The 25,502-nt window shown below is 34.6% G+C and overlaps 3 protein-coding genes across 3 annotated transcripts in view; 1 reads left to right on the top strand and 2 right to left on the bottom strand.

Moving 5' to 3' along the window:
• The window catches only part of LOC107595945 (WSC domain-containing protein 2-like), a 43,948-nt gene extending 29,455 nt beyond the window's left edge, over positions 1-14,493 (top strand). Inside the window, exons 5-12 of the mRNA XM_016286544.1 lie at positions 1,372-1,486; positions 6,423-6,607; positions 7,728-7,849; positions 7,941-8,115; positions 10,268-10,432; positions 10,526-10,726; positions 12,985-13,382; positions 13,413-14,493. Of these exons, the coding sequence (XP_016142030.1) occupies positions 1,372-1,486; positions 6,423-6,607; positions 7,728-7,849; positions 7,941-8,115; positions 10,268-10,432; positions 10,526-10,726; positions 12,985-13,337 (1,316 nt within the window). The 3' untranslated portion in view covers positions 13,338-13,382; positions 13,413-14,493. The remainder of the gene's footprint in view (positions 1-1,371; positions 1,487-6,422; positions 6,608-7,727; positions 7,850-7,940; positions 8,116-10,267; positions 10,433-10,525; positions 10,727-12,984; positions 13,383-13,412) is intronic.
• A 1,980-nt stretch (positions 14,494-16,473) lies between these two features.
• LOC107595946 (chemokine-like receptor 1) lies at positions 16,474-17,879 on the bottom strand. The gene has a single exon (XM_016286546.1). It carries the CDS (start codon positions 17,654-17,656, stop codon positions 16,649-16,651), a length of 1,008 nt encoding a protein of 335 aa, XP_016142032.1. The 5' UTR covers positions 17,657-17,879; the 3' UTR covers positions 16,474-16,648.
• Positions 17,880-19,852: 1,973 nt separating this feature from the next.
• LOC107595970 (chemokine-like receptor 1) lies at positions 19,853-22,267 on the bottom strand. The gene is made up of 2 exons (XM_016286569.1): positions 22,222-22,267; positions 19,853-21,081 (listed from the first exon to the last, which is right to left on the bottom strand). Exon 2 carries the CDS (start codon positions 21,060-21,062, stop codon positions 20,013-20,015), a length of 1,050 nt encoding a protein of 349 aa, XP_016142055.1. The 5' UTR covers positions 21,063-21,081; positions 22,222-22,267; the 3' UTR covers positions 19,853-20,012.
• Positions 22,268-25,502: the final 3,235 nt, after the last annotated feature.

The raw sequence follows: 25,502 nt of genomic DNA, 5'->3' as shown, positions 1-25,502 counted from the left end.
TATATATATATATATATATACACACTCTTTACAGAAGAGTGTAGCTACTGTATATACACGGTAGCTATATCCACTATTCGCCACTTACTCTAATGTAATAAAATCTGAATATATTCTGATCAGAATATATATATATATATATATATGCATTATATATAAAGCATCTATTGACAGTATAAGGCTCCCGCAGCCTCTCAGCAGAAATCAAAACGCGTAACACTAAGAAACTCAGCATCCTGACGTAAAAATTCAAGTTTTTGGAAAGTTTTTATATTTAAAATACAGTTGGTTAGGCAACATCACACAACGTTTTCACCATTAAGACTGTTTAATAGTTCTATAAACAGTTCAATAAGCAAATACAATAATATTAGGTCACTTTCATTTTACGCAGAAACAGCGCATCCCACAGCAAACAGCCGATTCGTTGCTGATTGATTCCGTGTTTTGACGACTGTTTAATAGTTCTATAAACAGTTCAATAAGCAAATACAATCATATTAGGTCACTTACATTTTACGCGGAAACACAGCGCATCCCACAGCAAACAGCCGATTCGTTGCTGATTGATTCCGTGTTTTGAACGAATCGGTTGAGTCAAAGTTTCATTAGCCGTTTGAATGAAAGACTCAATGACTCACTCATTAAACACTCACTACTGGCACATACTGGCGTTTTAATTTCGTTGAAAAGTATCATTTCCGCCATCATTTCTTGTTTGTATATTCAAAAATATTTAAAATAGTCTCATAACATTATTTAATGCAGTTGTATTTTTCAGTGTCAATTATTTAATTTGATAAGGTATAGACAATCACATTATTATAATTGAATTTATAGATCAAATGTAAGAATTTGAAATGAAAGTATTAATGAGATTAGTGGGAAAATGCCCTCTATAAAGGTAAAACACACACACACACACACACACACACATATATATATATATATATATAAATAAGCTCGATACCATGCCCCCCCCACATAACAAATCCCAATTTAACCCATCTATAACAATTATCGGATGTTATTTTTATTAATAAAAAAATGCTTTCAGCATGTTTGAAATACCTTAAAGTGATGCTTTGCGTCCTTAAAACGTGAATATTTTAACTGAACAAATAAATATGTAAAACTTCCTGGTCCAGAGCAAAGTCATAAAGATCTGGTTGTGATTTTACTGTTTGGCCACTAGATGGTGTTGTGTTTCAACTTTTTAAAAACGATTAAATGTGCTTTACAATGTTGAATGTTATTCCTTTCTTGAATCAACAGGATTTATTTGTGAAGAGATTTCAAATCAGCACTTTATTTTTTTTTCTTAAATTGTTGGTATTAGCAGTGATGTTTTTAACCTCTTTCTCTTTTTAGCAAAGTACATCGGCTGTTATGTTGATGACACACAGAAACGGGCTCTTAGAGGGGTTTCCTTTTTTGACTACAAAAAAATGACTGTCTTCCGTTGCCAGGACAACTGCGCTGAGAGGTACGTCAATTGAAACCTTTTATCCCCATGTACATGATAAGGACTTTCTTTTGAATCATAGGCTATGGTTTATATACTCTGCTTAAGTCATCATAAACATGTAATTGCTCTCACCCTAGAGTTAATGACCCTTAACTGACAAACATAAACAATTTCACACTCATTACACTAATCTAATTCCCTTTACCCTTGATTAACTGAGAGGGCAGGGTTATCAGATATGCCGTTTCCTCTGATAGTCCTCTGATGTTTCATGTCACTAAGATTTGTGCTTTAACTATCATTTTCAGGATGTGTGCTCACAAATGTTTAAAAAATGTTTCCGTTTTTTTAACTAAAAGGGATTGTTCATCAAAAAAATAAAACATTAACTCGCCCACGTCTTTCCAAATCTGAGTTGGTTTCTTTTTCCTTGGAATACACAAGTAGAGATACAAAAGAATTGCACTGATTGCTCTTTTCTGTGGAATAACAATGAATCAGAACTGAAGCTTTTACATTTGAACAAGGGTGCATTTGCGTAAACATTATGAAAGTAAAGCTGGTCATTACGACTAAGTACTAAGGCATATGATAAAAACTGAAGAAACTGATTGAAACAGGAACTTAAATGTACAGGAACCTAAAGAAACTGATCAAAAAGTTAAGTCATTATTAACTGAACTTTTAAATTTGATCTTTTTAATGAATTGGTTGATCAGTGGTTCTCAACCTTTTTTGGCTCCAAAGCCCCCCATTGTCCAGATACATTTTCTGTACATTTCTGTAAATTAAAAAAAAAGAGCTTACCTATTTCAAATTAAATTAAATTTAGTTGTCGTGTTTTACTGGATTAGGATTAAAGATATGCATTAAAAAAAATATTGTACTCACAATTTCTACCTGATAATAACTAGGAAAATGTGTATTTATTATTAAAAAGTACTTATGGCGCTTGAAGATTTTATTAATTTATATTGTTTTCCAAGTCTAGAAATCTCACTTTCAAAATTCGGCTTCCTCGTATATCCAAGACCATGGAAATCCTGTTTCTTCAAAGAAAAAAAATTATAGTTGTTGAGGATGAGTGGAAATAAAGTATGCATATCTTGATTTACTTTTTTTTCTTAGCTTATTTTGAAGCTTGTTTTGTTGTAATTTAAGTCATTTTGAGGCTCCCTTGGAGGTTTGCTCCCCCATAGTGGGCTCTGGCCAGTGCCAGAGAACAACAAACATTCATCAATCAGACAAGATCAAGATCAACTCACTGATCCAGTTCCTGCAGTTAACTGCTCACTTGATATAGATTATCAGTAAATGTAGTGACTTTTGGGTTTGCTTCTCACCCAGTGCAATTGTATGTCCTCAAAAGTCTTGAAATGTCTTATGGTCTAATTTAATGATCATTTTATTCTGCATTTACATCCTTGTTGCATCACCATTCATTGTTATTTCATGAAAATAACAACCAACCAGTTTTTCCACAGTTAAAAAAAAGACATGCAGGTTTGGGGCAACATTAGGGTGAGAAAATAAATTTTCATGTTTGGGTGAACTATTAATGTTGCTTTTCACTTTCATTCCTGTTAGCATTCTTGTTTACCCTCTCTTTATTCAGTTCCTCACCCCTACATGTTTCCATTGATTCTTATCATCAGTCTGTGACTTGGAAAACCCACAGAAAAGAGAGAGAGGCAGGAAAAAGGGTTGAGGGATTTTGGCGTCAGGACTGCTTTAAAGGAAGTAGTGCAAATTACAGAAAGAGCGACTTGAGAGAGACAGCCAACATCTGTTTGTACTCAATGTTGTGCTCCCACTCTCAGCTTTCAAGAATCCTGCCACACATATTGAGAAAATTAGGAGAAGACGCAGCCTGCATAGGGATGAGCCAGAAGAGTCTGAAGAAAGAATCCTTATGCTGTCCTTTGATAAAAAAATCATGCATGTAAAATTGCCCTCATTCATCTTGTTTCAATGGACAGCTCTGTGTTATGGACAACAGTTCTCTGAAGCTTTTAAACCAGAATGCCAGCTTGACACAGTTCTGACCTTTTAAAAATGTGAAAATAAGAGCAGTGGAGAGGAGGGGGGGGTCGAGGACTGGAGAGCACAGTAACTCTACAGTCCAGCCAGATGTTTTAGATTTAACAGCAAAACCTCAAACGAATGCACAGTGCAATAAGTCATAAGTTCCCAGAAAAAATTATACTCAAGTAAAGTACAGATACTCAAAAAGTTTACTTAAGTAAATGTACTTAGTTACTGTCCGTCTCTGGATTTGTGAAACCATGACATATTAAAGGCTAGGAAACTAAACTTTTCACCTAGTGCATCAGCTGAATCGAAACTGATTTCTTAAGCAAAACAGTGCAACTGTTAACGTGTGAAAATAAGAGCGGTGGAGAGGAGGGGGGGTCGAGGACTGGAGAGCACAGTAACTCTACAGTCCAGCCAGATGTTTTAGAGCTCTGGCTGGACTGCTCTGAATTTGAGGAAAGGAAAATTGCTGGTCAGGTCAAGTGTCAGAACAATAAAACCCAGTGGCGTAGGCAGAATTTAATTTTTGGTTGGGCCTGGCCAAAAGTGAGCGGGAACTAGTAACTAAACGACAGAGTCAGACTACCATGTCTCTGTCTCTGTCATGAATGTGCCCATTGTCAACATAACCTAAAATCATTCACAATAGCCCCAATCCCTAAATAATTTTGCAGATTACAATAGGCCACTCGAACTATAAAGTTAGAAGCTGTGTACAGTAGAAAGATTCTCTCACTAATGTACGTCTGCTCAACTAATATGAATACAGACGTGAACTTGTATCAGTGGCACTTAAGTCATAGAATATCGACATACAAGAGAACTATAGCTACAGCCTGTCCACATACAAAACCTGAGTAGCAGTTAGAACAAAAAAATTAAATACTGCTTTGTTTATCCCGAAACAGAAGCCATTTAAAATTTTATTTGTATATTTTAATTTTCATTTTATCATTCTACAGTAAATGTTCAAAGATTTAAGGCACTGTATTTCCTCATCATATTTCCTCAAATATATTAGATATAATTAAAGTGTATAAAATTATTTTATTCAGAAATGTCATGTTTTTTTTTTTTTTATTCGTTCATTCATTATTGAAATTAATAGGCCTACATATTCAGAAACAGGTGCAGTTAGTCGTCTGCGTCAGTCGTAAATATAAAAATAATCTTTGTGAGGACACCTGGCAACATTCTTTGCAAAATTCTTTAGACACCAAACACTAAACGACTTTAAACACCAACTGAAAACACTGGATTAGCCAAAATACATTCATAATCAGACTGAGAGTAGTGTGTTCCCGGCTCTACAGAATGAAGTGGATCAGCCTGCGCTTTGGACTGAAAAGTTTTACTGTTACTTGTGGGCTGATGGACGGGTTCTCTCCTGCGTCGGTGCAAGTTTTTAAGTCAAGTTTTTACAGAACATTTTCTATCACACACCTGCAAATTATAGTCTAACTGACGGGGTGAACAAACACGAATTCACAGATGCGACATGCCAGAGACAGCATACAGCTGTCTGTAATGTGTCACAACACAGCTGTCAATCAAACTCATTAAGAATTATGCAAAAACACATTTTAGTATTTTAGATGTTATAATAGTTTTGTAATTGTGTTCAAATAGATTACGCAACAATTATTTAACAAATATTATATTTGTATAATAAACTGGAGGGGCCTATTCATCATAGTGGAATGATGCCCGTCAGGCCCCTCTGCTGGCTACGCCCCTGAATAAACCACATGCTTTCTGCCGTTTACAAGATCTGTTTCTACATGCAAGCCAATGTGCACCACAAAAGCCCTCAGTATAAAGGAAACGTATTACACTATTCCTTGAAAAACCTGTTATTAAGTGACTTGTTCATGTGACAAATGTGACAGTTCATGAAACATGAAACACCCCTTGTGCACATACAACTTTTTAGTTACTACCCCAGATACTTAACTACATCATGACCCAGTGAATATAAATGCAGTAATGCTATTTTTGTCAAAACAATGCCTAAACTAATTTATCCCTGACCTCCCATGGTTTTTTATGCTTATTTGTTAATTGTTATTGTTTAAAGTGTAATGTCTGGTATCTGTTTTTTTTTCTCAATTTCTGTCACCGATGGAGTTTTGGTTCCTTGCCACTGTCACCTTTGGCTTGCATAGTTGGGGACATTTAACTGATTGTACTGACACTATTGGAAGAGAGCTGAACTGGATGATGACATCACTGAGTCATCAGTGAACTGACTTTAGCAGGAAAAATGACTCTTTTTAATTTTCTTCTTGCATTACTGTAAAGCCGCTTTGACACAATCAGTATTGTATGACGTGCTAAACAAATCGAATACAATTTTTTCCCCCCTCATATTGTGTCCAGTCATTTTGACCTGGAGAGGATTTTCAAATGTTATCGCATTTGACTAAAACCTATTGACTTTGCTCACACAAGGTATAACAACTTCACATAATGTTTGTACCCTTTTCCCTATCAAAAAATTACTGGCCTACAAAAAAATTGCTAATAAATTTCTCATTATGCCATATTATTACCAAATGTTTAATTTTGGAACCGATTGATTGCAGGCCTTATTGATCTGAGCTTCTGCACCTCAGTTTTGAGTGAATATTGCCAATATTGTGTTCTGGTTTGTATGCGCCCAGAAAAGTCTATTGTACAGTTTCTATGATCTCTTTCTGTTTGTGCATTTTAAAACAATTTTTGCTTGTATTTTTGCACATTTTGTGCATATTTTGGGCACTTTTATTAACTGTGATGGTGTAGAGAAGTATCAGTGTTGGGAACAGGATGACTAACAGGGCTTCATATCGCACTTCTTCATAAGAATCATAGCTTAGCATGTCGGATCACTGGCAGGCCACTGAATGAATAATGTTTTCTCTCTGTCTTGTGTTATTAGGGGTTATCTCTATGCGGGTCTGGAGTTTGGAGCCGAGTGCTACTGTGGCCATAAGATTCAGGCACCCAACGTGTCAGAGAGTGAATGTAATATGGAGTGTAAAGGGGAGAAGAGTAACCTCTGTGGAGGACCTAAACGACTGTCCATATATAGACTGGAGCTAAGCCAGGAGTCGGCCCGCAGATGTGAGTATCCTGACACACACACACACACACACACACACACACTTGTCTTACACTCATGCTTCTGCAAGCTCACACTTGCATGTATCTGTCAATCTCAAAAGCGTAATGGAACACATGACTAATTTCTTACAGGAAACTGGGTAAGCTTTTATGTAAGGTTTCTTTTGTTAATATTAACTAGTTCAGTTGACATGAACTAACAATGAACAATACTTCTGCTGCATTTATTAATCTTAAAGTTAATTTCAACATTTATTAATCCACTTTTAATTTAAAAGGTTACATTTGGTTACATTTATTTAATGCACTGTGAACTAACATGAACAAAAAATGATCAATTGTATTTTTCATATAATTAACAAAGATTAATAAATGCTGTAAAAAAAATATTGTCCTAATGTTAACAAATGAGACCTTAATGTTAAGTGTTAACAGAAAGTCTTGTTTATCTTTAAGCTGTTTTTATAATCCAAGCATGGTAACAAGAGCGTAGCACAGGGCAAATGGCTCGCCAGTTTCAAGCTCTCGGGGGAGTGATTGTTTTTATAATGATTTCTATTGTCTTCTAGTGATTGTGGGAAAAATCTATCACTTTGTTTGTTTGTTTGTTTTTCCTATCTCAATCATTTGTGTTTATCTATTGTAGCTTTGAAAACTTTTTCCAGTATTGTTTAGCACCTTCTCGCAACATCCATTTTTATAATAAACTATAAATAAAATAAAATTAATATCCATTTCCTGATCTTTATGGCACATCCTTCACCCTTTTCCTCATGTCTCATGTTTCCTTTATTGATAAAAAAAATATCACAGGCAGAAACTTGTGACATTCCACCCTGTGTGTCCTGAATAAGCACTTTTCTCATGTGACAGGATGTGTATGTGCGTATGTGATAAACACTGCAAGCGAAAACAGTAGTTGTGCAAGAACAACTTAGCCTTTGATAAAACCATTGCGGGCCCAAGGATTTCTTAAATTAATTGATAAAAGACAATTTCCATTTTTTTTAATCAGTCAGTCAAAAAACATTTACAAAACAGTAGCTGGTGAGGTTTTCACAGATCAAGATATATGTGTAGTTGTTTTTTGTCAAAAATTCATATTTATTTTGCGTTTTAGATGGGAGTGCCATCTTCAAGGGATGTTTTAAGAGGCCAGACAACGTGACCCTGGCGCTTCCTGCTAGTGCCGTTATTAAAAACATGTCAGTGGACAAGTGTGTAGACATGTGCACAGAGAAAGTGAGTGTGCATGCATGATCTGCGTCTGGTATCCCTCATATTACTGTGTTTATAGTCTATCCTATATGATCTCTTCCTTTGTCTGTCATAGGAATTCTCTCTGGCAGCCTTGGCTGGTGAAAAATGTCACTGTGGCTTTCCTACTCCTCTCTTCACCCTGCATGACCATGAGGATGAGGAGCTGTGTCTCCAGCGCTGTGCAGGAGAAGACTTCGAGAGCTGTGGAAACATTGACTTCTTTGTAGTGTACCAGACCCAAGTGCAAGGTAACATTAGCTTGTTTGGATCAAAACAATGTGCTCAGGCCAATGCACAGGCAGCCCACATGCACAATATTTTTCCTTCTTTAGGACAACAAACATGTCAGGTCACTATAGAAGCACGAAATATAGCCCAGGTTGTGCTGCTTAAGCACATTCAGTCTTCACAGTGTTTCAAATGTGTGATGAGCTCTATGTGAGCTCTTGTGGCTGCTTATCATGGTTGACCCTCACGTTTGCTAAATTCATACTTCCTCTACACTTCCTCCGAGTTTGCTGTCAAAGTAAGTAAACCATTAGCTTTTTTTTGCTTTGGTTTCAACAGTGGTCAAAGTGCCTAATGATTATTGCAACAAAAAAAAAGACAACATTTTGTCTTAGAATTCTGTCTTGACTAACATTATCTGTGTAAATTAATGAACACAAAGTCACAAGGACAACAAAGATTTACAGCTTTACAGGTTATTTACAGCTTTACACAGATAAGGTTAGTAAACAAATTTATCGCACTGTAACTGTTAAAGGAACACTCCACTATTTTTGAAAATAGGCTCATTTTCCAACTCCCCTAGAGTTAAACTTTGCTGCTGTACCATGGGTGCAGCAGGCGTAATATCATTGCGCCTGCTGCACCTACGGTACAGCAGCAAAGTTCCTTGATTATTACGCTGGAATAAGAGTATAGTTCCTAGCCATATCGGCCTAGAAAATTGGTCTTAGTACACGATGTAAGTACAGAAGAGTCAAGTTTTAAATAGGAAAAATATAGAAACTCTTTGGTCGTTTTTGAGCGAGATGCTAACGGTCTAATCAGATTCAGTTATCTATGCTAAGCTACAGCTAAAAGTGCTACCGCCAGACCCGGAGATCGGCTGAATGGATTCGAATACGGTAAAACTCAACTGTTTATCTCTAGGGGAGTTGGAAAATGAGCCTATTTTCAAAAATAGTGGAGTGTTCCTTTAACACGCATCATCTCATTTCCTCTTCAGTCTGATAGTCATTCATTCTGTGGTGCAAATTATGAATGGTCATCATGTACTGCTTCAAACCGAATTTGAAATGCAAGACAACAACATTTGAAAAGACTGAATCAGATTGTTTTCAAGAGCAGTTTCTAAAATCAACTTGTCTCACGTCATCAAAATAGCAGCATATGTTCATGGCGATATGTGCATCATAAGCCTTCCCTCTGTTTATCACACCGCTCAAACCTAATTGAGACATTTTACCTGTCTTTTAAGGAATGCAGAGATTCTTTGATTTGAAGACTTATTAAAATTTTTGCATATTGTAACGGTTTTGTATACCTATTTAAACTTTATGTAAGTTATCTGTTGTTTTATATTAGGCATAGCCTGCCTTATAGCATGGTGTATTTTTATTTGTTTTGTTAATAAAAGTTCTATGTTTTATATGTAGGCTAAAGTAAGTTTGACATATTTTGTTGTTGCATTCAAGCAATTGACGCCGAACTGCCGCTAATTCGACGCGGCGCTTTTAAGCTATTTAAAAGCGAAGGAAAGCAAGGAAAAGAGGGGAAATTCAAACAAACTAAAAACGAACAATTGCTTTACGCCGAATTGCCACTATTTGAAAGTGAAAGTAAAATGCGCACGCAGCTTTGAAGGAAAGCTAGGAAAAGAGGGAACGCCCCCGGCCCCACGGTGATACCGGTATTACCGTGTTGTCACACGTCGATTAACCGGTGGGAAAATTTCCTCACCGTCACAACCCTAGTAGAAGGTGAGCAGGAGAAAAGATAACCACTCTGCAGACTTTAGTTTCTCTTCCATTTATTTTCCATCTTTCTGTTCGTGACCTAAGTTGAATGTTTATTTGTATACTTTTACTCACTCAAACCCCTTTGTATGTGGATGAGTGGGATGACACTTAAGTCAATTTAATAAACCTGGAGGAAATACACCAGCTCTTGTCTCTCATGCATCTTTTCCTCCGACGGCACACATTTGATTTCTATCTCTGGGCAATTGAACATTTCTACTCAGCGGTTACAAAATGTCAGCTTTGAGGTCAGAAGTATATATGCTAATATACTTGCTTCTCAATCAGTTTCATGGAAACTTTAATGAAACTTAAGGATTTTTTCACCTCAGTATCTTATGTTTGGTCTGATATGTGTTCTTCATTTCTACAGATAATCGTTGTTTGGACCGGCGCTTTTTGCCCTCTCGAACCAGTGGCACTGTGGCACTTGCTAGTTTCCCAGGCGCAGGGAATACATGGGCCCGTCACCTTATTGAACTGGCTACGGGTTGGGAGCTACTGAGCTACTACTTTGATGGCTCACTGTACAACAAAGGTTAACTTAACTTTTTGTTTTCCATAAGGCCATCTTTTTAATCTCTTGCTTGCTGATGGTCTTCCTCTCTCTTTGATTTCTCTGCATGTGCAGGTTTTAAAGGGGAGAGAGATCACTGGCGCAGTGGTAGAACCATATGTATCAAGACCCATGAGAGCGGCAGGAAGGAGATTGAGGCCTTTGATGCCAGCATTCTCATGATCCGGAACCCTTATAAAGCCCTCATGGCAGAATTTAACCGAAAGTATGGTGGCCATATTGGATTTGCCTCTCAAGCTCATTGGAGGGGGACAGGTGAGAGATGAAAGCTTGTTCTAAAGCCTTGTGATTACTCTACTTAGTGCGCAATACATACAGCAGTACTTGCATAAAGCGCATAAGAAATGTGCATGTTATTGCCTCTGTTAAAGAAATAGTTTAGCCAAAATGAAAGTTTACTGAAAATGTACTCAGGCCATCCAAGATGTAGATGAGTTTGTTTCTTCATCAGAACAGATTTGGAGAAATGTAGCATTATATCACTTGCTTGCCAATGGATCCTCTGCAGTGAATGGGTGCCGTCAGAATGAGAGTCCAAACAGCTGATCAAAACATCACAATGATTTACAAGTAATCCACACGACTCTAGTCTACCAATTAATGTCTTGTGATGTGAAAAGCTGTGTCTTTGTAAGAAACAAATCTATCATTAAGGTGTATTAGGTTTAAATAATGTCTTCTGGCCAAAATTCATAATAATGCATAATAATTAATTATAGTTATAAATTATATAACTTAATAATAATAAAAATAAATCATAATAATGAATAATAATAATAATAATGTCCTTTTGTATAAAACTGTTTTGGACTGTTTTCACTTGTAAACAGTGCTTGATCTGTGCATATTTTTCTCCTGATTCAGATGAGATGACTTTTCACTGGAGAAAGCAATATTATGCATAGAGGAATATTTTAGCTGGAAACAATGGTTTGACGTTAAAAACGTCTTAATGTATTTGTTTATTACAAACACACAGCTTTTCCCTTCACTGGAGTCGTGTGGATTACTCGTGGGTTATTGTGATCCACTGTTTGGACTCTCATTCTGACGGCACCCATTCAATGCAGAGGATCCATTGGTGAGCATGTGATGTGATGCTAAATTTCTGTAAATCTATTCCGATGAAGAAAGAAATTCGTCAACACCTTGAATGGCCTGAGAGTGAGTACATTTTCAGCAAATTTTCATTTTTGGGCAAACTATTCCTTTAACTATACTGATATGTTTTCCCTATTACAATTCGTCCAGCTCCACTTTCATATACACACTCTGGTTTTACATTATATGACATTATTTTTTTTGTCTTCACTCACCTCATCATCACAATATTATCTGTATCTAAGGCCAGTTTGGTAGGCTAACAGCCCAGTGTTTATAATCAGGCTAAATGTTTAAAAGAACATCTGTTTTGTTCTTGATGTTGTCATTAGTCTGTGTTAAACTTAGTTGCTGTACTGCAGTCAAGAGTGTGCGCTTATCCGACACGAAAGCCGTGATTGTTTTTTAATGTGGTTTTGTTGAACCTTTCCCCTTTTAACATTGTATGAGAAACATCCTTAAGACTAATGGACATTTACATTTTGAATAGTTAGTGGTTCCAACCATTAAACCAAAACATATTTTACTTTCAGTTAATGTAATTTAATTTTACTAAGATGTTGTTGCATTTATCATAAGTTTGTAAACTATGGTAGTAGTCAGTAAATAGATTGTGCAAAGTTGTCTTTACCCCAATGAAGTCCATTTTTAAGCAATGTTTCCCTCTTGTTCTGCTTCTTTACAATATTTTTTTCCCACGGAGAAGCAGGTGCTTGTGACATTTTGGTGTCTTATATATTTTTTTTAATTAGCATCTTTGTGTTTTTGTTTCATTTTTGATCATTTCTATGAAGTTATCTGTGTTTTTAACACATTTTAACATTTAACACTTCATGTTCCTCAGTTATTGTTTCACTGTTCTTGTTGCCGTGCCAACATGCTTATTAATTCTTTCTGATGCGTCACACTAACCAAAACGCAGAAGCATCTAAAAAAAATCAGCATTTTTTGCTTTTTCCTTTTGTAGTCCATTCTTTTTACATCCTCCAACATCATGATTATGATCATTTCATTCAATTTGCGGGAAAAGTCATTAGCTCTTCATTAGCTATTGTATTGTTTTCTTTCTCTCCACTGATGAGAATCAGCAGAAAATTACATTCTATTACTTGAATACAAATAAGTGCATCACTTCGGAGTATGATTGAGTTCTGCCTCTTCATTTCAGAAAAGTGCTGTCACTGATTAAAAATATACTTTTGCAGCTCCACTGTTGCAGCCTTTACAAAAACGCCATGTTGTTTTTGATACATTTGTCTGGTATGTCTGGTACATTTGTGCAGTGCTGTTACACATCTGCAGATATGTGTCAAGTTTTTCTAATGCACTAAATCTTAGGCACTATGGCACAGCATGTTCCTACAAGATGTTATTGTTGAAGAAGTTCAACTCTTTCATTCTCTCTCAATCAGAGTGGCCAGAGTTTGTGAAGAACTATGCTCCATGGTGGGCATCCCACACACTAGACTGGCTGAAATATGGGAAGAAAGTTCAAGTGGTACACTTTGAGGATTTAAAACGGGACCTTTTCTCTCGGTTAAAAGGCATGATCATCTTTCTGGGTCTGGAAGTCTCAGAGGACCGCCTGCTGTGTGTGGAAGGACAGAAAGATGGGAACTTCAAACGCTCTGGGCTGAGGAAGCTTGAATATGACCCTTATACGGCAGAGATGCGTGCCACCATTGACGGGCTAATTAGGACTGTGGACACAGCACTCAGAAAGAGAAACCTGTCTGGTGTACCTGAGGACTACAGGCCCAGATGATACTCCTCTCTTCACTTATGCTTTTTTTCACACCACACTCCCCCCCCCCCCCCCCCCCCCCCCTCCCCCCCCCACCCCCCAGCTATACCCATTTTTTTCCTAGAATATGAAATTGATTATCATCATTTTCCTTGTTTGCTTTCAGTTTTAAGAACGGTGTGTATTGTGAAACTGCTAAAAAACTGTTCTTTCTTTTCATTAATAATCTACACTGTATAGTAAGACATGGGCTTGTGCAACAATTTGGCTTTGAGTTTAATCACCATGGATCCATCTTCCTTATGCCAGTATAAGTGTGTGGTAACTACAAATTCAGTTCAGTCATTAAGAGAAATGACTGTTCACACTTCTAATGAAAGTGTCTATTGCCATCAAGACATCCGGGACAGCTGTTTAGACACTACTGGACTCCCTTTTAAACACTTCAGCCTCATTGGGAATATATGGACAGCGATTTCATTTTTAACATCTGAACCCCAGCTTCCTGTTACCACAAATATCTGGAAATTGCCTTCAGATGTTATGATGCTTCTTAAATCAGTGATCAGTGATTACTTATGATCAGTGAAATAGTTATATGGGCAACAAAAATTCTCAAGATATACCACGTGTATTAGATAAATGCATGGGCAACTCGAAAACACGTGGTCTGGTACTTGCCTTCAGTGATTTGCAGGCAAATTGCAGCCCTTATTGAGTTATCGATTTAAATGAAAGCAACCAAGTTCTTCTGTTTTGTGTTTAGAGCACTTTTAAGTTGAGACTGTTTCATCAAGTTAACTTTTTTTCTTACTGAGGTTTTAAGGTGTATTTGCAGTGGATGATAAAAAGAAGGGGGGAAAAACATTTCATAGTGTGCTCACAAAGTAAAAGAAATGGGGGCTTCTTGTAAATTGCTTACAATGACATTGACTGACCCTTTAGAATGAGTTTTTTTTTTTTTACCCCTTTTCTCAATCACAATTATTTTAATCTGTTAAGGGGATACTGAAGTTTACCCCAAAATGAAAATTCATTCAGTTATGTTTTTGACAGACATGGTCTTTAACACAGCTCTTACATGAGGAGTTGTGTATCAATATTTGTAATCATGTGAGGATGAGTAAATTATGACAATTTTCATTTTTGGATGAACGATGCTTTTATGCAAAAAAAACCTTCTTCACTAATTTATGTCCCAGGTTAGACTTTGAGAGTAGTTGCACTGCGTACTGTGTGAGGTGCATCCCCACAAAATCAAATAATTCCTTTCAAAATATCATTAGATGTCAGGTTTTGGATGCAATTATAAACTTGTTCCCTGCAGAAATGTTCAGAATATTTATTTTTGTTTTTAGTGTTTTAATTGCAGGAGTTTTTATTCAAAACAGCAAATCAGCTTTATAATTTATAAAATAATCTTGAAGGGGTGAAGCAATGTGCAAAAGAGACAAAAAGCACCTTGCGGGTAAATTTTTGCTTGTCAGCTAGAGACCTAACAAATATCATTCAATATATGTAAATCCTCATATATATTTTTGTAATGCTCACAGGGAGAATGACTTTAAAGGACAAATTGTCACCTATATTTTTGAAAAGGCTTTTAAATTTGAGCATTACATGCTTTTCATTTCGAAAAGGAACAAACTGAAGTGGTTTTCTGAATGTATTTTGTATGGAGTGAATGCACGGAATTTCTACCAAATAATTATGGAAATCAAAGAATACATTGCCAGCAATGTAAAGGAAATTAAATTATTGCTACAAGATTTTTATTAGAATTGTAAGCTGAGAGTGTGAGTATGAGGAAACGTTTTGCACTTTGGATGATGTGTCGGATGTCCTGATTAATAAATTGTTAAGCCCCAAATTCTCAGAGGCCCAACGTTGATTTATGTATGTAGTTGCATAGTTTTATATTTATTTATTTAGATTTTATGTGTGCATTTGATGAAATTGTTGGTTTTCATGGAAATGCTTTGGGTCTACCAATTTGCCCAACCAATGGCAGAAGTGTAGAGTGTTTGGGGAAAAGAAAAAAAAAAAAACATTATTTATGCAATTGTATTAGTTGCTAATGCTGTAAAAATTGTGCACTTCACCTACCTTTAAATCGCTCTTTACAGCTCTATTTACATTGTATTTTAAATGCTGGTTATTTTGCAACTTCCTAGAATCAGAGTTAATGGGTTCCAGGAAATAGCACAAAGAAACAAGTTTCCAGGCTGCAACGCCTTTCTGAGGACAAACATACTTTCTGAAACATTGCATCAAATCATGCATATTCAAAAGTCTTAGGTTAGTCCAAGTTTTACAGCTACTTGGAAACTCATGGTAGGATTTATTTCCAAACACTAGTCAGTCTGTTTTACTTGGCAGTTATAAAATGAACCGCTGCTGTACACTAAATGGTCAAAACCAATTCAAGACTGTTTTGTGGATCGTTTTGACTGGTCATTTATCAAAATGACACAGAAACAACAAATGCATGCCAAGGCAACTAGGTTTTAAACTATTGGCTTAGATTTTAACATTTTATCACATTGCAACCATTTGAGTTGCAGCCTGCAGCCATGCATCTGACTAATTTATTGTTAGGAAGTGTTTTTTTTACATGAAAATCCAAATCAGTTCTATAAATCTATGAATATGAAATAAAGCGTAAATTACTAAATGCATGATGCATATTTATTTTTGTAATGCTTATAAAGCAGGAAGTATTGAAAGATAGGAAGTATCAAATATTTACCATTTCAAAAACTAATAATGCTGAAGTGTCTTTCGAATGTGTTGTGTACGGATTTAATTTAGGCATATTAAATAATTAAGAGAATTACCAGCACTTAAAGAAACCAATAAAGATTTTTATTATATATTTTTATTCATATGTTACCAAAACAAAGAGAGAGAGATGTGGAGCGTGACAACACTTGTTGATCTTGCCCAAATTATATTTAATACATTCAGTACATTCTTTTATACCCCCCACCCCATATATTTATGTATATGTGTTCATCAGAATCATGTGTTAAACATGCACAAATGATAAGATAAAAACAGTAAATATGTAATAGCTGTCATCAAGAAATCATTAAGTAAAGTGGCATTTTAATTTACAATGACTTGTAAAGTAGCTTTTATTGAACCTCTATTTACATTTATTCTTTTTTTTTTCTTTAGCTTGTAAAATCTATTTGTAAATTTCCAAACTCAAACATGCAACAGACTAAACAATTGCATTACTTGTTAATGCTGTCGCATTACTTGTTAATAATGTCGTTTCTATAGGCCGGGTCACACTTGGAAGAGAATAAAGAGAAATATCTTTAATTTCAGACAGCAGTGGAAAGTCTGTTATCCACAGAATTGGTAATTGAAGTTGCTCTGAAAGCACTTCGGGTCTCTTCATCAATGGCGCTCTCAATCTTCGAAAGAAAGGAATAGCATTTCTTCTTTAAGTCCTTGGCCATGAATGCATAGAGGAACGGGTTTAGAAAGCTGTTTGCACTGGCGAGGGTAGCAGATACTTTTTGAGCTGTGTAAAAGGCAGAGTTGTGCTCAGATCTGTCTAACTCTAAAACAGAAACTATCTGAAATGGCAACCAACAGATGAAAAAAGTTGCGATCAGTAATGCCATGATCTTGTAGGGCTTGGTGGATTTGGACATTTGGTTTGCTCTAAGTTTACGGATCAGGATGGCGTAACAGGTGAAAATGGTCAGGAATGGAATCAAAAACCCAAAAGTAAAGCGCATGAACACGACGGTTTTGTGGTGATCCTCATATTTGCTGTAGCATTCTTCTGTTGATTCATTTTGAATCTCTCTGAATTTGGCAGATGGAATGCTAAGCAAAGAAGACACAAACCAAGCCAACACAACAACTAAAGAAGCTTTCTGTACAGTGCGTTGATTCTGGGCCCAGACGGGAAACTTGACGGTGATGCAGCGATCCACACTTATGATGACCAGGATGAAAATGCTGCTGTACATATTGAGGGTCATAACAAAAGCGTTGAACTTGCACAGGAAGAGCCCAAAGATCCAGCTGTTCTTAACTATGTTGTCAATGGTGAAAGGAAGAGTAGCACAGAAAATGAAGTCAGACAAAGCCAGACTCAGGTACCAAGTGGTGTTCACTGACTTCTTCATCTTAAAACCAGTAATCCAGATCACTGCACCATTTCCAGTGATGCCAAGAAGGAATATGATCACATTAAAGATCACTGTGATTACACATGCTGCTTCCCTGCAGTATCCAGGATGTAAGTCTGTCACATGGCTGTCTTTAGTGAGCGCTTGTAAAATATCATCATAATTGGGATGTACAGTTGAAGTCATTGTGACTTCTATTATAACGGAATAGGAAGCAGAATTCTGTAACAAAAACAACAAACAATTTATCCAACTACATTTAAAGTGTAGTCATTTTGCATATTTTTAAAATGACTAAAGTGGCTGTGCAAAAACATGGTACTATTACCACACAATCAATGCAGAAAGTCTCTGATTCAACTGCCTTTCCTATAATTTCCATCAAGTTATTTGAGATATTAAAATGAGTTTTCAGCACATTGCAGATTTTGTTTTTTGTTTTGTTTTTGTTTTGTTTTGTTTTGTTTTCTAGAGTTAACCAATAGATCATTTTCATTGGCAGTCTCTTGGCGGGTCACTATTTAAAATATAACAACAAATTCTGCATGATGCATACAATATATTTCTGATCAGTCCTTTTCTGACATGCAGAACTGTCAGAAAAAGCCAGTAAAAAGCACAATGCTAGCAGAATTCTCCCATAGCTTCCCTTTTTTTCATGTAAACTGCTTACATCCTTTCTGATTATACTTTTGACCATAAATGATATTTGATGAGTTCCATGTATCCCTGTTTGTATGAGGGAAATTGCCTAATTTGTTACTTAAAAGCTATTTCGAGGTTTAAACCACACAGAACAGAACAATTTACACAAGTGGCATGTTATTCGCATTTGAATCTTAAGTGCAATTTTAAGTGTAACTTCATGACTGCTATGTTTGTTAAGTTAGTAACATTTCTCATTTTGTATTGTATCTGATATACTGCCTGTAAAAGTGGTTGCAATCCTAATTTGGAAAATATCTTGAGTTGATTCTATTGAAACATAGAATTGTTAATCACATGCATCTTAATTCTTTTGCTGCTCTGTCTGTAAAATTAAACCGAAAAAAATTGTTCACTGTATGAACTATACACATCTTTGATGCACTGGTTCTGATTACATCTAAAGTTAACTTACCTCACAAAGTAAGCCACGCAGTGCTTCAGAAATCAACTTCTGCTGCTGGGTTGTTTGCTGATAAGTGCATACTGAGCTATTGGCCAAACATTTTAACACCTAGTTCCTCTGTACAATGCAAACAAATTTCTGAGAACTGAGAGTGTCAATGGCCACACTTAACAAGAACCCTATTCAAAACTGATCTGTTTATCTGATAGTTAGCGATGGGCTGGTTTGAGATTAAAAACCGAGAATATAGCACCATTGCAGTGAGCTGTCCAATATACATCTCTACCGCCTTTACCATTGTGGGAGGATGCTGAAGTGTGTTATGCTGTGAAGCTCATGGTACCATAATTGCAGTCAAAACAATAATGTTTATTAGTCACAGAGAATTTCAAAAGTATTCCGAACTGTACAAGATCAGTACAAGTGGTTATGAAGATTAAAGAATGCTAGCTTACATCAGGAAACCATTTGCATTGTTCATAATGATAGTTTGATTTACTTGCTATAAAAATTAAGATTGTAAATCACTTAAAATTTATTAAAATTTTAAAAAAATATACTAATTGCAAAGCTGCAAATGAAGGCTTTGACAAGTAAAAAACTGTGGCAGACAAGTAAATAGTGGATTTAGAAGTCAAAATACTTTTATTTCCTTATCATTGAACATAAACATATGACTTTAGAGGTTGTTCACACAGGACAGGTTTTCAACATTCAACTTATTTTTGGTCTTTGTACATATAAAATGTTTTTGGTCAGATGTTTTTGGTTATTGCATCACATCTCTGTTGCATCTTGTACACTGTTTTACGATGCAGTATTAAAAGTCAAGATAAAAGTAGTTTTAAATGTGTCTTTTTGCTGCACTTAAGCAGTTTTGAATGCAACAATGCATCCGGTAAAACAGAATCAATTTAGGTGGCATTTCAAGCTTAAATTGCTCAGATCAGAGATGCCCAAAACGGATGTGACCTTAATGGGAGTTAAAAATATATATGTGATTTATTAAAAAAAGGACTACATTTCAATATAGATTAATATAATGCAACATTTACTTTCAGCCTTTTTACTTTTCATTTACGTTTTGGCTCAGATATTTCATTTAAAAAAAATGTTGCAATTTTCATCCAGAAGTAGCTAGTAAATTTTACAAATAATTACAAAGGAAATGCAAGTAACACATTGAATTCAACATGAAATTTTGAAGTAGAAAGACATATAGTATTTTCTTGTAAAACATAATTCAATAATCTTTCTTTTTCTATTTACAACTTCTATTTTTTTTAACTGTAGGAAAATTCCTTATGGAATTTACAGTCAGGAGGCACATTTAACTGTGTTATTTTAGTTTAGTTTAGTTTAAAATGAATCATACTAAACGAATGCATTAAATTGACAGCCTGAAAAAAAATATTACTTTCAGTTTATTCTTCAGATATGAGTGGACGCCCTGGCATCCACTGAGCTGGAGCGAGACAGGTAGCGACTGATCGTTCGGCCGTCTTCTCCAATAGCACTCTCAATCTTTGATAAGATGGAGCTCCTGAACTTCTTCCTGAAGTCATTGCCCATGAAAACGTACAAAACGGGGTTTAGGAAGCTGTTTGTGGCAGCAACAGTGGTGCCAATTTTCAGTCCGTGAGAAATGACCTCAGCGTGGAAGGTTTTGTTTTGTTCGATTAGCACAAATGTGTGGTAGGGCAGCCAGCACAGGAAGAAGGTCAGAATGAGAGCCGTCATGATCTTAAATGGTTTGTTGGACTTTGCCATCTGGGTGGCTCTCAGTCGGAGGATGATGATGGTATAACAAACAATGATGAGGATGAAAGGGATCACAAATCCAAAAACAAAGCGGCTCATGGCTATGATTTCATGGCTGTACTGGCTGGATGTGTAGCTGTTAATGCACCGGTTTGTGCCCAGGTGATTCTGGACATCACGGTATATGATAGATGGGATACTTAATGCTGTAGAGATGATCCATGCGATTACGATTAGTACAGATGCTTTTCCAGTAGTGCGGTGATTCTGTGCCCAAACTGGAAACATGACGGCGACGCAGCGGTCCACACTGATGATGACGAGGAGGAAGATGCTGCTGAACATGTTGAGGAACATGATGAAGGATGTGAACTTGCACATGAAGAGGCCGAAGATCCATTCCGATGTGACGCTGTAGGCAATGTTAAAAGGCAAACAGGCACAGAATATGAAGTCAGATACAGCCAGACTCAGGTACCAGGTAGTATTGACTGACTTCTTCATGCCTAACCCTGCAATCCAGATAACCACACCATTTCCTCCAAGACCCAGCAAACAGATGATCACGTTGATCACCAGCAACAACAGGCAAAGGACCTGAGTGAAACACGTGGTGGTGTGGACGTGGAAAAAAACTTCTTCATAAGTTAAATTATCGGAGGAGGTGAAATTATCATAATTCATATAATTATAGTCAAAAACAAAATCTGCTGATTCCATTATAATGTACGTTGAGTCCCTGTAAGCAGAGAACAAAAATAACATTTAAAGTTAATTAAATATTTCTTCAGTAAAAGTATAAATATCAGCAATATCACAATCACTGTTCCTAGATTATTATTTCTCAGCAATATGTAATTTCAACCTAAGTAATATCATGAACCTTCAGGGTAACACTTTTTATGAAGCCCGTATTTATAACACATTATAAGGGTATTGTTAAGGCATTATGATGAATGTATAATGCATTATAAAAAAAAAGCTTATAATATGTTGTTTCATCTCATAAATAATCATAACAACAATTATAATACATTATAGAAGTTACTTATTTGTGGTTATAACTTTTATGAGTATGATTATTTATAACATGCAATGAACACCATTTTAAATCCACTTAATTTATAATGAATTTTAAGTCTCATATCTTGACATTATTTAATTAAGATCTGCACAGTATCTTACTGATATTACATTAAATATGATTAAAAGCAAATGTGCCATATAACACATTCATCTGATCAAATATCTAATCTTATGGCTGTTTAAAAATTCTTTTTTTAAATGTATTATTATTATTGTTGTTGTCTTTGGTATTATTACTTATAAGTGGTCTTTGTCTGCTAATGGCCAGATATGAGACTTATAATACATTATAACCATGGGAAATATAATCCATTGTAAATTAAGTGGATGCATTGTGTTCATTGTGTGTTATAAATCATCATACTCTTAAAAGCTATAACCACAAATAAGTAAATATTATAATGCATTAAAACTGTTGTTATGATTAATCATGAGATGATACGACATATTATACGTTTTTTTTATAATACATTATGCATTCATTATAATGCCTTAATGTATTATAAATACGGGCTTCATAGAAAGTGTTACCAAATTCAATTTTGAAAACTAAAATATAAGTTAGATTAGCTACAATAGATTTGGTTCTCTTAATCAATAAAGAGAAAATATTTTTTTTTGAGAAACATCAAATATTCTAAAACAATATAATATATATATATATATATATATATATATATATATATATATAAAAATGAATGTGTCTCTGTGGACAAAAACACTCAAAGGCAAACACTTCAGTGTGGTTTGGAGTACATTTTCATAAGTCTTATAAAATAAGGCAATCTCTCACCTCAGCCTAATAGCAGTGTCTCCAGCATTACTGCACCAGCACCAATTTGTCATCTGACAACTGTGTCACTTTTATAATGAATCCGTGTCCTATCCTTCTCTTGAGCAATATTGTGCATGACTGCACATGCTGTACTTCCACATAATACTTCCACAACTGTTTTTGTTTTCCTCATCAACAAGATCCCCTACTTTCACTTCTTGATTGTGTTCTTTTACTTTAGGAAAAAACTGATTCAAGAAACAAACTCAAAACTTTGGCCCTCTACATGATCTGATGTTAATTCAGTGCTGTTATCTGATGCTAAGACCAGGTAAGACAACATGTAGAAAGTCCCTGTAACCTGGAACATTTAAATAATAATTTAGCGACTATATTCCTACATTTACCTGTCTGCATTGTCTTAATACAATAAGTTTTCTTTTATCTCAATAAAATAATTTAGTGATCATTTTAAATCATTCCTCGCTTAGAAATGTTCCAGAAGTTTTTCTTCTTCTTTTTTCAACCAAACATGTTTACTTGTGAATATTGTTTTAATAGGTAAATATTTTATAGGGTTTCATGTACTCAATATCACTTCTTTTAATAGATAAAATAACAATACAAAATCACTGCTAGGGGGAGGAATGAACAACATTATAAGAATACATTAAAGAGTGCACACGATTGTCAAATATAAATAGCTTTTTGTTCCTTCAAAGGCAATATTGACTCAATATAATGCTTCACTTCAAATTCAAAAACTATAAAGCATGTTTTGTTTTTAGTTTTTTCCTCAAAATGTACATTTATGAATGAAATTTTGCAATTAAAATAAAAAAAATTGATGAAATAAACATGGGCTTGTTTATCTTTGGAGTTTACAAAAATACCTAAAAGAACATATTTTCACTGTAAAATTTAATTTACATCAACATTTTCAACAATAAAGTCAAGGACTTTTTATTTAGAAAAACTAAACTATCTGGTCTCTCCTTTTTTGACAAATGTTTTAATAACAGTTTTATAAGAAACTCCTTTAATGTTGGATCCAATCCTCCATGTAAATCAAAATGGCTTAACCTTCATTGTATATCTTGGCATTGCATTTGGATATTACCATATAAATGTTATTTCTAATAAAGTAAAATTATTCACAGATGTTATAATGTAAATGCAGCTGTTAGCAAATATATTCATAGTGTTTGTGATAAATGTACCTTTTGTAACATATATCAGTTGAAGATATTGAACATTTATTTTTCTATTGTCCTCTATTTCATTTTGGGTTGACTTCAAAATAGACATTATAAAAAAAATTAACAAAGCCCTTAATTAGAACCTCATGATATTTTACTTTGTTTTCAAAACCCAAATTTTTTCTGAAAAACAAAATTACATTATTAATCTGTTAATTATTTAGTGTTATATTCATAAGTCAAAAATAATTCAAAAGAAACCATTATATATTATATACACTACCGGTCAAAAGTTTGGGATCAGTAAGACTTGTAATGTTTTTTAAAGAAGTCTCTTATGCTCATCAAGGCTGCATTTATTGGATCAAAAATACAGAAAAAAAACAGAAATCTTGCTAAATGTTATTACAATATAAAATAATAGTTTCTATTTTAATACACTTTAAAATATAATTTATTTCTGTGATGCAAATCTGAATTTCAGCATCATTACTCTTCAGTGTCACATGATCCTTCAGAAATCATTCTAATATGCTGATTTATTATCAGTGCTGGAAACTGTTGTGCTGCTTTATATTTTTTTGGAACCTTTGATACTTTTTTCAGGATTCTTTGATGAATAAAAAGTTAAAAAGAAGAGCATTTATTTCAAATAGAAATATTTTCTAACATTATAAACTACAGTTCAAAAGTTTGGGGTCAGTACATTTTTATTCTTTCTTTTTTTTTTTTTTAAGAAATTAAAAATTTTATTCAGCAAGGATGTGTTAAATTGTTAAGAAGTGATAGCAAAGATTTATATTGTTAGAAAAGATTTATATTTTGAATAAATGCTGTTCTTTTTCACTTTTTATTCATCAAAGAATCCTGAAAAAGCATAGCAGTTTCCAAAAACATATTTGGCAGCACAACCGTTGCCAACATTGATAATTCTAATAATAAATCAGCATATTAGAATGATTTCTGAAGGATCATGTTACACTGAAGACTGAAGTAATGGCTGATGGAAATTCAGATTTGCATCACAGAAATAAATTATATTTTAAAGTATATTAAAATAGAAGCCATCAATTTATATTGTAATAACATTTTGCAAGATTACTGTCTATTCTGTATTTTTTATCCAATAAATGCAGCCTTGACGAGCATAAGAGACTTCTTTATCTTCAGTGTCACATGATCCTTCAGAAATCATTCTAATATGCTGATTTATTATCAGTGCTGGAAACTGTTGTGCTGCTTTATATTTTTTTGGAACCTTTGATGAAGGTTGATGAACCTTTGATTTTTCAGGATTCTTTGATGAATAAAAAGTTAAAAAGAAGAGCATTTATTTCAAATAGAAATATTTTCTAACATTATAAACTACAGTTCAAAAGTTTGGGGTCAGTACATTTTTATTCTTTCTTTTTTTTTTTTAAAGAAATTTAAACTTTTATTCAGCAAGGATGTGTTAAATTGTTAAGAAGTGATAGCAAAGATTTATATTGTTAGAAAAGATTTATATTTTGAATAAATGCTGTTCTTTTTCACTTTTTATTCATCGAAAAATCCTGAAAAAGTATCGCAGTTTCCAAAAACATATTTGGCAGCACAACCGTTGCCAACATTGATAATTCTAATAATAAATCAGCATATTAGAATGATTTCTGAAGGATCATGTTACACTGAAGACTGAAGTAATGGCTGATGGAAATTCAGATTTGCATCACAGAAATAAATTATATTTTAAAGTATATTAAAATAGAAGCCATCAATTTATATTGTAATAACATTTTGCAAGATTACTGTCTATTCTGTATTTTTTATCCAATAAATGCAGCCTTGATGAGCATAAGAGACTTCTTTAAAAAACATTACAAGTCTTACTGATCCCAAACTTTTGACCGGTAGTGTATATCTAATATGAGATCACAAAACAAGAAGCTTATAAAAACAATAACAATTCTAAAGCTTTTCAAATTTATGTAACTGCCCTAACATTATATAGCACATTTTTATCCTAGTATTTTTATATCCTAGTATGTTTATGTTCATTTTATGGTTTGTTGTTGTTTTTATTCTGTTTTACATGCTTTAAACAGTACAACATTGCCTTAT

Source organism: Sinocyclocheilus grahami, unplaced genomic scaffold (assembly GCF_001515645.1).
Source record: "Sinocyclocheilus grahami isolate Dianchi unplaced genomic scaffold, SAMN03320097.WGS_v1.1 scaffold211.1, whole genome shotgun sequence".
NCBI lineage: Eukaryota > Metazoa > Chordata > Actinopteri > Cypriniformes > Cyprinidae > Sinocyclocheilus > Sinocyclocheilus grahami.
Note: the sequence above shows the minus strand (reverse complement) of the source record. Positions and strands in the feature narration are given on the sequence as shown.